General features: G+C 41.3%; 2 protein-coding genes across 2 annotated transcripts; one reads left to right on the top strand and one right to left on the bottom strand.

Annotated features, from left to right (window-relative positions):
• Nucleotides 1-647: 647 nt before the first annotated feature.
• LOC100834036 (pentatricopeptide repeat-containing protein At4g19890) lies at nucleotides 648-5,077 on the top strand. Its single transcript, XM_003575830.4, has 3 exons — nucleotides 648-2,837; nucleotides 2,947-3,045; nucleotides 4,468-5,077. The coding sequence occupies exon 1, from the start codon at nucleotides 709-711 to the stop codon at nucleotides 2,737-2,739; it is 2,031 nt and encodes a 676-aa protein (XP_003575878.1). The 5' UTR covers nucleotides 648-708; the 3' UTR covers nucleotides 2,740-2,837; nucleotides 2,947-3,045; nucleotides 4,468-5,077.
• A 374-nt stretch (nucleotides 5,078-5,451) lies between these two features.
• LOC100839639 (LRR receptor kinase SERK2) lies at nucleotides 5,452-11,865 on the bottom strand. Its single transcript, XM_003577325.4, has 13 exons — nucleotides 11,341-11,865; nucleotides 11,025-11,200; nucleotides 9,848-10,049; nucleotides 9,001-9,133; nucleotides 8,648-8,719; nucleotides 8,366-8,509; nucleotides 8,226-8,297; nucleotides 8,034-8,099; nucleotides 7,872-7,939; nucleotides 7,635-7,772; nucleotides 7,122-7,469; nucleotides 6,347-6,741; nucleotides 5,452-6,037 (listed from the first exon to the last, which is right to left on the bottom strand). The coding sequence occupies exons 3-13, from the start codon at nucleotides 10,002-10,004 to the stop codon at nucleotides 5,714-5,716; spliced, it is 1,917 nt and encodes a 638-aa protein (XP_003577373.1). The 5' UTR covers nucleotides 10,005-10,049; nucleotides 11,025-11,200; nucleotides 11,341-11,865; the 3' UTR covers nucleotides 5,452-5,713.
• Nucleotides 11,866-13,193: the final 1,328 nt, after the last annotated feature.

Raw genomic sequence — 13,193 nt, 5'->3', positions numbered from 1 at the left:
GTAGCATGCATAACTACGACCATTTGTTCTGTTGATGATGTTTGTTACGTTGTCGTACCGTGCATTACTGTCAAGTTTGTACTATCTAGTTGTCATGTTATTTGGTTCTAATTGGCATGTTGTGGTTTTAATTACCATGTCCTAATTGCGACGTCGTCTCGCACTAACAACCAAGTCATGCAATATCTAGTTGCCATGTTTTTTTGTCCTAATCGTCATGTTGTTTCATCATAATTGACGTAATGATTAGTCATAATTGACATGTCATGTCCTACTAACTATCATGTCTTGAATTAACTAATCGTCATATTCTTTGGTCCTAGTTACCAAATTATTTGTTACACTATAGTTGCCACGTCGTGCACTACTAATTATCCTGTCGTGTACTATCTAGTTTCCATGTTGTCTTGTCATAGTTGCCATAATGGTTGGTCATAGTTGTCATGTCATGTATATTATTACATATTTGTCATGATGTCTGGTCATATTTGACATGATGTTGGGTCATAATTATCATGTTGTGCGCTATTAAGTACTATGGAATACATTACGGAGTAGTTAGTTGACATTTATTTGATCTTATTCCCGTGTCGTTTGGTCATCATGACGTTGGTTCATAGCTTATGCGTGTCTGACAGGCACACGCGGAGAAAACTCGTATACAAAGCCGTTTCTTTCGAAGACAAGGAGTAGCAGCGGCGGCGGGACATGCTTTCTCACCATCGCCATGGCCGCCGCCTCCTGAACTACCTGTCCAAACCCCAGCATTTCTCCACCACCACCGCTACCTTCAGCGCCCCGCCTCCCCCTCGCGTCTCCGATGCCGCCTCCCACGTCTCCTCCCCGGGCGCGGTGGACACCGACCCCGGCGCGCTCGCGCCGGACGACGCCATCGTGGCACTCTCCTCCCTCGCGGACTCCGCCGGCTCTGCGGCGGCGCTGGAGCTCTTCCGCCGTCTGGCCTCCCGCCAGGACGTGCGCCACCTCATGCGCCTCTACGTCACCGCCGCGACCACCTTCGTCGACAGGGGCAGCCTCCCCATGGCGCACGAGGCCATGCGGCGGATGGTCGCGGCCTTCGCCGAGGCAGGGCGGCTCCCGGAGGCCGCCGACATGGTCTTCGAGATGCGCAGCCACGGGCTGCCGTTCTGCGTCGAGACGGCGAACTGGGTCCTCAGGGCCGGGCTTGACACCGGTAGCTTCGCCTACGCGCGGAAGGTGTTTGACGGAATGGTGACGCGGGGCGGGTTGTTGCCAGACGCGCGCAGCTTCCGGGCGTTGATTGTTGGGTGTTGCAGAGACGGGCGGATGGAAGAAGTGGACGCCTTGCTGACGGTAATGCAGGGTCAGGGGTTCTGCCTAGACAACGCCACGTGCACGGTGATTGTGCGTGTGTTCTGCCAGAAGGGGCGATTTAGGGATGTCTCTGAGCTCTTCAGGAGGATGCTGGAGATGGGCACACCACCTAATGTGGTGAATTATACTGCATGGATTGATGGTCTGTGCAAAAGAGCATATGTCAAGCAGGCCTTCTATGTATTGGAGGAGATGGTTGCGAAAGGGTTGAAGCCGAATGTGTACACGCACACGTCATTGATCAACGGGCTCTGTAAGATTGGCTGGACAGAGCGGGCGTTCCGGCTTTTCTTGAAGCTCATCAAGAGTAGCTCATACAAGCCGAATGTGCATACCTATACTGTAATGATTGGAGGATACTGTAAAGAGGGAAAACTTGCTCGGGCTGAGATGCTGTTAGGAAGGATGGTCGAGCAGGGGTTGGCACCAAACACAAACACATACACTACACTGATTAGTGGGCACTGCAAAGAAGGAAGCTTCAATTGTGCCTTTGAGCTGATGAATAAGATGAGACGGGAAGGTTTCCAGCCCAACATTTACACGTACAATGCTCTCATTGATGGCCTTTGTAAGAAAGGAAAGATTCAAGAGGCTTACAAGGTTCTCCGGATGGCCAACAATCAGGGGCTCCAGCTTGATAAAGTGACATATACTGTAATGATAACTGAGCACTGCAAACAAGGTCACATAACATATGCTCTAGATTTGTTCAACCGGATGGCTGAAAATGGTTGTCATCCTGACATACACACATACACCACCCTCATTGCAAGATATTGCCAGCAGAGACAGATGGAGGAAAGCCAAAAGCTGTTTGACAAGTGTCTCGCGATAGAATTAGTGCCGACCAAGCAAACTTATACCTCAATGATTGCAGGCTACTGCAAAGTTGGCAAATCAACCTCGGCTTTGAGGGTGTTTGAGAGGATGGTTCAAAATGGATGCCAAGCTGACTCTATAACTTATGGGGCTCTAATAAGTGGGCTTTGCAAGGAATCTAGGCTAGAGGAAGCAAGGGCATTATACGAGGGCATGCTTGATAAACGTTTAGTGCCATGTGAAGTAACTCCTGTCACTTTAGCTTTTGAATACTGCAGAAGGGAAAAGGCAGTTGTTGCTGTATCAATCTTGGATAGATTGGACAAACGACGAAAGAATCACACAGTAAATGTACTAGTTAGAAAGCTTAGTGCTATAGGACATGTGGAAGATGCAAGTCTTTTCCTTAAAAAAGCTTTGGACGTTGATTTGGCTGTTGATCGTTTAGCTTATACTAGCTTCATCAATTCATGCTATGCCAACAAGAAATACGCCCTAGCTACTGAAATATCTGAAAAGATCTCTAGCTCTCAAGATAAGGATGCTGCAGCTATGACTTGATTAGGAAGAGCAATACAACTCGATTCACTGATACAGAAGAGTAATTCTACAGTTCGTGTTTGAAGATCAGCAGCGGCTGCCATACTAATCAGCTATTGGTAAAAGTCTATGCTTTTCTTCTTTGTCCATTACTCCTGTAGAAAGAGTTTCAGTGTTAGTCGATAAATTTTTGGCTCTTGCATACTCAGTGGTCTTATAAATCTCCAGGTTGATTTCTGCATGACTTGACTCTCTTCAGTGTGCTGGGTGAGAACTGCTTGAAGACAGGAATGCGGTCTGCTTTCATAAACACTGACAAGAAATAAGGTTAGCTGTTGATATGGTGGATAAATTATTATAGCTAGGCATTTCAATTAATGTTAGTTTGAGTCTAAATTTGATTCGTCTGACATATATTCGTTGTAGTATTTTACCATTCTGAATGTTTCTGTTCCTGTAGGAAGTCTTTCTTGAGTACTTTGGAGATATTCTAGCTAAAATCCATCTGCATTTTGTATTAACTATTAATGTTAATTCTCTATCCACTATTCCTGGTTCTTGTGATCAAACTGGATTTTATGATTACTCATATCAGTCCAGTGTTTTACCATTCTGAATGTTTTTGTTCATACAATATGAAGGCTCTGATGCACAGATGGGTTAGCAAATTTATTCTATGCTATTCCTATCATTGGTGGAGCCAGAATTTGATCAAGAACCGGTCCAAAATTTAAGGTCTATAACTATAAAAAAAATACCATGTATCAGGCATAGCAGTTGTTAATACAAAAATGCATCATTTCAAGCTAGAACAATCTGCTTACACACATTTTATTGAACCAATCAACCAAAGGGAGGGAAATTTGGAAATCCTACTGACCTGGAGGAAGGGAAAATTGAAATTTTCGCTATTCTATTTTCGCTATTCTACAACCTACATAGCGAGGCAGGAAGAAAGCAATTCTCTTGGTCTCCTAGACTAGAGGTGCTGTTTCAGGTTTTGGATGGATGCCAGTGGTCAGCGTGAAAGGTTTCTTAGTTCACGTCTCATGGCAAGCTCGACCAGCGAGAGACGATGCATACGCGAATCCAGCTGAGGAGCTGGCACGGTGGCCCGCATGTGGACGGCATTGATGAGCAGCACAGCTACGTTCATCTCGGCCCAGAACAGCGGGCTCCTTTCTTTACCTGTGTTGTTAGCTAGTACTCCCTCCGTTCCATATTAATTGTCGCTAGCGACAATTAATATGGAACAGAGGGAGTAGATGGATCGATGCCGTCCCTGCCGCTCAGCCCTGAGATCGTTAATGGACCCAGTTGAAGAGACTTGTTTACCAGGAAGACTGCAGAGACAGAAATCGGTGAGCGAATATCAAATGTCCCAGGCCAAACACAAAACGTACTTGCACATAAGCAAGGAAATTTTTCCACGCCCCAGACCATGGCCCTAGTTGCCTGGGGCCCAGCTCCGCCCATGCCTATGTCCACAAATTATTGCTTTACAGTGCACAATTTATGTGGTTCTTCTTCATCATATGGCCAAACTCCAGTCTGATCTGTGTAACTTTTCTTTTCATGTCTTTGTGTTTCTTGTTTGGCATATCATAATGATATTACTTAGGTCAAGTTTATTTAGATCTGTGTACTTGTGTTTGTAAGCTGCAAATATGATTCTTGTAACATAGTTGCACTGCAGATTGAAAACGTTGCAACAGTTGTTTTTGCTCATTTTTGTCCTACTCTTTGCAGACCTGATTTTGGTATCTCAATCTCGCCCATTGTTGGTGTTGGCTGCCTCCAGTGGTTCTAAAACTATTCCTGATATGGCAACAGTTTAGCTGCGTGTAGCTGGGGCCTGGGTGTGTCCCCCAGAAAACAGGGCTCTTACCCTAGCTCCTAATACCAAGCTGGTTGGAGATAAGAAAAATCTGCAAATAATGGGAACTGGCTATATACTGACCTATTACAAGTAATATTATGAAGAGTGCTTGTTTCAAAGAAAGAGCAACCTGAAAAGTGAACATCGCCGATGAGGATGGTCATGATTTGGGGGAAATTCCTGCCTAGTTAGTAAAAATCTTGATGCTTGCTGGCATTTAAGGAAAGGGACTGGTGGGGCCTGGGCAACTATGTTTACTATGCAATGTCAGCTGGCCCCCACAGTTGGTGATTGGAGATTCCTTTCTTTCTTTACCTCCTTTTGTGGGCTATCACTGGACACTTTTGGTGTTGAGCTTCATATTCTCATTTCTCGTATCTACAAATGCTCGCTAACTTCTTAATGAAAGCCACGTTATCTAGATTGACGCCTTCAACATGGTCCTTGTCTAATAAGTAATATCTTGATTCTTGAGTGCTCTTTGGTGGTTGTATCTTGATTTATCGTCAGCTTGATTGCTCCTATCACACTTCGATTCCAGATTTTCTGTGGGAATTGTGAACTTCTTGACAGATAACACTTTCTTGCATAGTTTTCTTTAAGTTGTTCTTGTTCAGTTTACAGATATGTAGTTAGAATTTTAGAAATCATAACCAGCCCAAAAATATCCAACATGGCTCAAAATGCATGCTGGTTTCTTGGCTAAATTTTTCAAGATTTTTTCTACATGCGGGCCATATCTGATAAGCAGCAATACAGTTATACAGACATCAGGAACTTTCATGTGCAAGATGTGTGCAACTGTGTACACAGATTATAAAAGTAAGATATAATACATTAGCAAAAACACTATCAAATCAAACATATAATGGTGTTTATATACACATGCAACGGTTAATGTCTGGACTAGATGTACTAGAAGCACGCCATCGTGTTCACTGTTCACGGTATCACACATTAGATACAGTTACTTATAGATATTACTATTCATGATTTTATACACTATTCTTAAGGTAACAGCTATACAGGTCACTTCTCAGTTCTTATGTTTCCTTCGACTCTTTTCTACTGAAGAAACAAGTGAGAGTATTGTTACACTTTTTATGATCTTGCAGCTCATCTACCACCAGATAACTCAATGGCTTCATGGATGTTGAGTGACTCCTCACTGAAGCTGAATAAGTTGTGATGTTGCCTGTTCTCGTATTGCTGCCGACGGGTAAGTTCAGCGATCTGCCACTCCTCCCACCGATCTGTTGGCACAGTATTTCCTTCCAGCATGTGCACGACTTCTGACATTGCAGGGCGTTGATCAGGATCCATGTGGGTGCAGAGGAGTGCTATTTGGATAATGTTTGCCAGCTCTTGGAAGTCATATACATAGTCCATATTGCGATCTAGGATTTCTTCCAATCGCCCTTCTTGCATCAATAATTTCACCTTCACATTAAACAATGAATCAATCAATCTCATACGAGTCAACTATGTGAACATGCAAGCCAACTTCTTACCAGAAAATTTCATTGTTCATACCCCAAGTCTAAACATCTTTCATTGTCGTACTTATATCTAAGCACCTAACTGCTGCCCGTACTTGTTTTTTTAAGGTGAGCAACTCTGACTGCTGAGACGTCAGAATGCTTTTCTTACTCTAGTTTCATAAGCTTTCAGTAGCATCATGGAATATAATCTTTTTCTTGGATAACTTATATGCAACAGTTGGATAATGTAAATATAATGTTGTCTTACTTGATCAATGAGCATGACCTCGCCTGCTCCTTCCAAGAAGTCGGGGAAGATTGCACGCTCTCCTGTCACAATCTCTAATAACATGACACCATATCCAAATATGTCTGTCTTCACTGATGGCCTCCCTGTCTTAAAATACTCAGGGGCTATGTGGCCCATTGTCCCACGGACCGCAGTCGTTACTGTATTCCTCCCCATGTCCATCATCTTCGCCAGTCCAAAGTCTCCTATGACTGCTTCCAAGTTCCCATCGAGTAGGACGTTGGCAGCCTTGACGTCGCGGTGGATGATCTTGGGGTTGCAATGCTCATGAAGGTATTCCAAACCACGGGCAGCGCCAAGAGCGATTCTCATTCTTGTTGGCCAATCTAATGTTGGTTCATTCTGTTTTATATCTGGACATTTTCATATGTTTCATTAGCAATATTGTCGAGCAAATGAATTATAGAGTATTGTATGATCCTAAATGATCATATAATGTACTCCCTCTGATTTAATACAACTTTGTACTAAACCAGCGACACTTATTATGGATCGGAGGGAGTAAATTGCTTAGCGTCCAGTATGAAAATTAGAGATAATTAATTCCCGTGCACTTCCTATTTTTCTCATATATTCAACATTTACAGCATCTACTCCTAGTGTCTAGCAATTTCCTAATTGTTACAATACAACTGCATGCTTCAACTCAGCTGGCACATCTAAATAAAGACCAACCAAAGACTTGTGAATATTCTAACATAGTGATAACGACATTATGTTATCTTAGCATTACCTCTTAAACGGGAAGCGACACTTAGATTCTCCATGAAAGGGTATACCAAGAGCCGCTCTGTCGGTGTCGTGCAGAACCCTATTAATCTTAATATGTTCTTATGCACAGCAATGCTTATCAATTCTATTTCTCTGAGGAAAGCCATTTCTCCTTCAGGACTTTCCACTTCAAACAGTCGTTTGACTGCAACCTTTTTGCCATCTGGACCTGGAAGCACTCCTTTGTACACTTTACCAAAACCACCCTTCCCAAGAACACTTTGCTCACTGAAATTATTGGTCGCAATTTGGAGTTCACGCCATGAGAGACGCTTGATTTGCCCAAACCCCAGGCTGTGATCATGCTGACCTGAAAATTAGTTTACACGTTTCTCATGGCTCAGTTGAAAAATGTTCAGTGTTTTTTCTAGAGTGCCAATTTGTTGAGCCATTTGAATGCGTGAAAGGGTCTTCATGGTCGAGAAGTTTGAATATGGTAAATGTTGAAGAAATGCAGTGATGTTGCCAAACAAACCTGCAACATCAATGTATATTTCAGGTCGGTGACGCATTCTTTGCCACCATAGCACAAATAGAACTACAACAACAAGCAGAGTGACTGCTCCACCGATGCTTCCAAGGATCACCTTGAGTGTCGATTTTCTTGATCCACCTATTTGTATTACCAAGAATTTAGTCTAAAAATAAAGTGCGTGGTTTCTTGCTCCAACGTAGGGTTTATATAGGGGTTGATATGTTTGTTCTGAAAAACCTGTCTTAGTGGTGCCTCCCTCACATGAAATTAAGTTTTGTCCACAGTTCAAATGGTTGCCGGTATAGCTGGAAAGACAAAGATTTCACTTATCATATAATTGTTTAGACTTGCATATTTATTTTTTATAAATGTAATCGGATACACTAGAGAAATGCATACTTATATTGAGACACCTGAAGTAGCTGTTCTGGAATTTCACCCGTTAGATTATTATTTGCTAGGTTACTGCGGAATACAATGTGTTAAACTGTAAGTTAGAGCTCTCCTTCATATATTTGAAAAGGGAAAAATAGTAGCAATGATGATATATGGCAAGTTTATGACTTTATCAGCATGAAAGAACAGACTTACATGTCATTCAATAGTGAAAGATTCGATAAGGAGCTCGGAATATTACCGCTCAAGAGATTTTGGCTTAGATCCCTGTCCAAGTTATCACATTGTTAGGATGGTTGTTCAGCCATGACAACATGAGTCATGGAATGACTTACAGATTTTGGAGTTCTGAAAGAAGGCCAAATGTTTCAGGTATCGAGCCATTTAAGTGATTTCTTCCAAGTTTTAGAGTCATTAACTTTGATAAGTTCCCTAACTCCTGTGGAATACGTCCAGTTATGCTGTTGTCATCCAAGAACCTGGAACCAAATATGTAACAATCAGTAAATGCCATCCATCTCGAAAGGGAATGTAAGATGTTACCTTTGACTAGACCTTTTTCTGTGAGGAATAATCTTGAAATATTACATATTTGCAAGAGAAGAGCAAGAACTTACAGCTGTTCTAAAGCTGTTAATTTTGCAATGCTGGGCGACAAGACTCCACTTAAGCCTGAAGAACTCAATATGCTACAAATTTGGAAATGAGAAACTAAGCGTAGTCATGTAAACACGAGTGAATGCTATAACGAAATTTACAATAGTAAAATAGGACAGAGTAGAGCACGAAAAATCTGCTGCCAAAGTAAAACCCTTGTTCTCTTTGGGAAATTTTTTTAGGGTTATAATGAGAAGTGTTACCAACTATCAAGCACTTTAGGAATAATTTGTAGTATTGAAGATTTCACTTATATCCATGGGCTAGAATGTGAATTTTCTTAGAGGTATTTGAGGTGAACTCTTTTACTTACATTCCAATGACGTTGCCATCTTGATTGCATCTAACATTAACAAAATAGCAGGGACTAACTTGATTACTGTTCCAGTCATTCAAGACACCACGGCTGTCATTGAGCATCGTCCTCATTTCATTCAGTGCTATGACTGAGACAAAAGAAGCCAAGGTCATTTTGTTTGCAGGATTATGTGGCAGACAGTACATGCAAGAGAACTGAAGTGGATAAGTCCTTCTGATTGACATCTGTAGAGTTTCACTTGCAATCTGGATTGCTTTTCTTTTTGTGGGCATGCAATCTAGATTGCTTAACTGATGCAGCGCATGCCAATAGTAATCCGGTTGATAAAAACAAAATGAACAATATTCAGAAGTGCATTTTACTGTTTTATGATCCTTTGAAATAGAACTTCAACTTTACTAAGAAATTGAAGCCTTGAAGGTGTAGCTGATATCCACTAGCGTGCAGTCGTGCACTGATGCTTATCTACTCCCTCCGACCCATATTACTTGTCTCAAATTTGCCCAAATATGGATGTATCTATGTTTAAAAAGCGTCTAGATACATGTAATATTTCGACAAGTAAATCCGGCCGGAGGGAGTATCATTTCCTATTTATTTAGGCCCTATTTGCAACTCTGGAATTTCGTAGGATTAGTCTGGTAATTATACTGCTCTCCATGAAACTCCTGTATTTTGTGAATTCATAAACTAGGCTAATTACAAGGACAGGGAGTCTAACTACTACTCCAGTTCAATAGAATTGTCAACAGTTTGGAGTCAAATTTCTCAATTTGAATTTTGCATAACCTCATGAAATGCTGGCCATGTAGAATAATATCAGATATTTTTATATATTTACCTTGGAGGTCAATAGCTGCAAAAGGTTGCAGGCACCCCAATAAAACTAACCCAAAAGCTAGTACCTTCATGCTTTCCGAAACCATTTCCAATTTGTTTTTTTTTTTCAGGACAGATTCACTGCTCAATTCAATCTGATTCTGTTTGCTTGATGGCATACAGAAGCACTCTTGGGGCAAGATCAGTGCTGGTCAGCTGCATCGCTGAAAAACAAATTGGGGTCATAAGAAGTTCGGAAGATCCACAGAGCAAATTTGGAATAATGGAAATTTGTGTCAGTAATACTCAGATAGAAGTTTGACAAGATCCTACAACTGAAAAACAGAGACGAAGATTGGTTTCAACTGAAACCCTATGTACAGTGATGACAATTGGGTTCAACTGCAAACTGTCATCTCGATTACTTCTCAAGTTCATAGATTGAACCAAGTGAGATTACTGAATGAAGATGGGACCCAACTACCCTATAGAAGATTGTTGTTGAAAATCAAAATACTGTTGGGATAAAGGTGAGCCACTTGGCCTATACTAGTATCTAGTGAACCACAACAGAAATGTTCTATCTTATATACTCCCTCCGTTCCTAAATACTTGTCGCTGTTTTAGTATTTAGGAACGGAGGGAGTACATGTCACAACACAGGACACACATCACTTCCTCATCTGATTTATTTTCTTTAATTTTCGTTATGAACAACTCTTACAATAAATGCTGGAATCTGAAACAAAATACAATTCTTTGCTAGCTAACATGCATCTTGATATATTGGGGGAAAGTTGAGCAAGAAAATATGTTTTTCGGTTTCTCTCATTTTTGCAATAACAATAGCAACTTCCCTGAGTTCACAACCTATTCTTAGTAATTATTAAGAACTTCAGCATCAAGATTCAAGATACGTAAACTGAACTTTCTCTCTGAGTTTCCTGCCCACCTGAATTCTGCAGGGAGGAAGCTTCTCAGCATAATCTACTGTTTAGTGTTGAGTTAGCGTTTGAGCAAAAGTGCAAAACAAAACCTGCCCAACTCATCTCTTCCCAACTGAAGCCACTCCACACAAGGGAAGCAAGACACAAGACTTCTAATGGAACCCAAGCAATCAGGTGAAGCAAACAGGAGGAGAAGAAGAAGATTCAGAAGTCAACCATGTGTGCATGGAAGGAAGAGTGTCAAGAACTTACCAGGAAACTGGAGTCTGGAGATAGAATCATGTGGTGCTCCTGCCTTTCTTAGACCTTTCTTCTTTCAGGTGCTTCTTTCAACCAGATTGGGAGGATTGAGCTTAGAGAGAAGTGGAGGTACTGGACTTGAGACACATGCACTTGGCTCGAGTGGGTGAAATTTAACAGAGGGATCCCTGCAGGAAGAAGACATGAAGGCCTTCAGCCCATCTCGTTAGATCACATAACAACGGATGGCTCAGATCCAAGGGTGATCTGAACCATCTACTGGCAATCCAATGGCTGGGACACCGAAAGTTTTCTGTTAGAGCTTTACCCTACTTAATTAGCCGACTAGTAGATCTTCTAAATCCCATAAGATTTGTATGGGCCCTGCTATCTTTCAGCATAAGATTTTATAGGAAGAGCTAGCTGAGCATTAGGGGTCACCATAGAGAGTTGCAAATGATGAGAATTAAAGTATCAAAAACAAATATGGGAATTAGAGCCTCAAAATTGTTTTTGACAGACTGCCTCTTTCCTCATTGACTAGTATAAGGAATAAATTACCGTAAACACCAGGTGCTCCTTAATATTTCTGTGCAACATCCTCAGCCTGTCCCTACTCAGTTATGTGAGATCACACTTTGAAGCATACCTACGTGGATGCCATTTTGGCAAGGTTCTTGTTTATACAAATGATTGGAGCAAGTGTACTTGCTAATCTTGTCTGTATATATTTTGTGGAAGAAAGCAAGTGACATTTATTGTTTCAGTCTTCATGCTGATGTTGATGTAGTTGAAGTGTTGAACCATATATTCCCAGATCTAAAACGACAATCCATGGTAGACAAATTAGTGGTCCACCGTCCTCTGCTCTCTATGCGGTCAGTCCTCCAAGTTGTGCCTTTCATGATGACCATGTCACCACACAGTATTGAGACTATCTGTTTGTCTATTACTGTCACTCAATAATTACTACCCTTAATCGTGTGCTTTCCCGTTGATTACAACATAAACTAGTTCTAGAATCATTAAAAAGTTTAACCTAATTATTCTTTCATCCCAGCACCAAGCTATATTCTCCCACTAAAGTTTTATGTTGAACCGTATTTTTGTTTTAGCTGGTAGTAGTGAGTGGTGACACACTGACACATCCTAATTAGTTGGTCATGGCACATAGCGATATTGTTTATGCGCATATGTTTGCTTTGTTGAAGGTTGACATTTCTCCAGGATCGACCTGCTAAAATCTCTATACATGTAACTCTTTGCTTCAGAGTTTCATTTCTTGCAAAAGAACTGTATATCAAGGGTGCAGTACTATGGTCTATAAGCTGGAGCTGGATAAATACCTTTTGATTACACAGTAAAGTTAAGCATATCCCGGTGTCAAATTTCTTAACGGACTTTGTGCACTGAAGTATTGGGAAGGGTTTACTGCAAAGCCTGACCATGAATTCCTAACGAGTTTTCTTTTTTATGTTATTTTTTACGAGAAGAGTGATATTCACAAAAATTCCCGTTTAGCGGTTTCTACAATCTCAGCCCAGTTCTTATCAATTAAACTAAATTTTTGCATGGTAACATGTACTTCCTCTGATTCTAAATTCTTGTCGTGGTTTTAGTTCAAAAATCGGAGGAAGTAGCGAGGTAATCCATGTATAGCTTCTTAATCCCAGGAATCACACCATCTGCTAGTCATTTGATTCTCCGTTAGCTTCTTAATCCCAGGAATCACACCATCTGCTAGTCATTTGATTCTCCGTAAGCCATATATAGCTTCTTTTTTTTGACGTAAATCCCAGGAATCCAGTATGTGTAGCCTCCAAAGGAATGTTTCCAAAACTTAAATATGAGATAACGTTAGCAAAAAGATAACTAGAAAAAGAAACACCTATACAACATAGTTTGGTCTCCCTAAACTAAAGCTCCCTACAAGTTTACAAGCCAACCAGAAAATATTTACGGGGCAGAAACAGAAAAGAAGAGAAGGTTAATTAAATAAAGAAAAGGAGGCGCGCTTTGCGGTAAAGACTACATCACTAAGGCTAAGCAACCTGGTCAGGGGGGCATTGGCCACCACCCCAAGCAAATATTGACCAGCACATCCTTTAGCAAAAGTGCAAAAAATGTACTTTTGTCCAGCCTAGTGATCTAGTGCTGGGCGTATCTATTCTGTCCCCCACA

Source organism: Brachypodium distachyon, chromosome 4 (genome assembly GCF_000005505.3).
Source record: "Brachypodium distachyon strain Bd21 chromosome 4, Brachypodium_distachyon_v3.0, whole genome shotgun sequence".
In the NCBI taxonomy this organism is placed as follows: Eukaryota; Viridiplantae; Streptophyta; class Magnoliopsida; order Poales; family Poaceae; genus Brachypodium; species Brachypodium distachyon.
The sequence above is the reverse complement of the archived record's forward strand: the minus strand, read 5'-3'. Positions and strand labels throughout refer to the sequence as shown.

Excerpts from the sequence above, each read along its gene's own strand:
- LOC100834036 (XM_003575830.4), top strand. The coding sequence starts at position 709 with ATGCTTTCTCACCATCGCCATGGCCGCCGCCTCCTGAACTACCTGTCC.
- LOC100839639 (XM_003577325.4), bottom strand. The coding sequence starts at position 10,004 with ATGCCATCAAGCAAACAGAATCAGATTGAATTGAGCAGTGAATCTGTC. Across the intron at positions 7,470-7,634 it reads AATATACATTGATGTTGCAG|GTCAGCATGATCACAGCCTG; the intron begins GTTTGTTTGGCA and ends ACTAATTTTCAG. Across the intron at positions 6,742-7,121 it reads TGTCGCTTCCCGTTTAAGAG|ATATAAAACAGAATGAACCA; the intron begins GTAATGCTAAGA and ends GAAAATGTCCAG.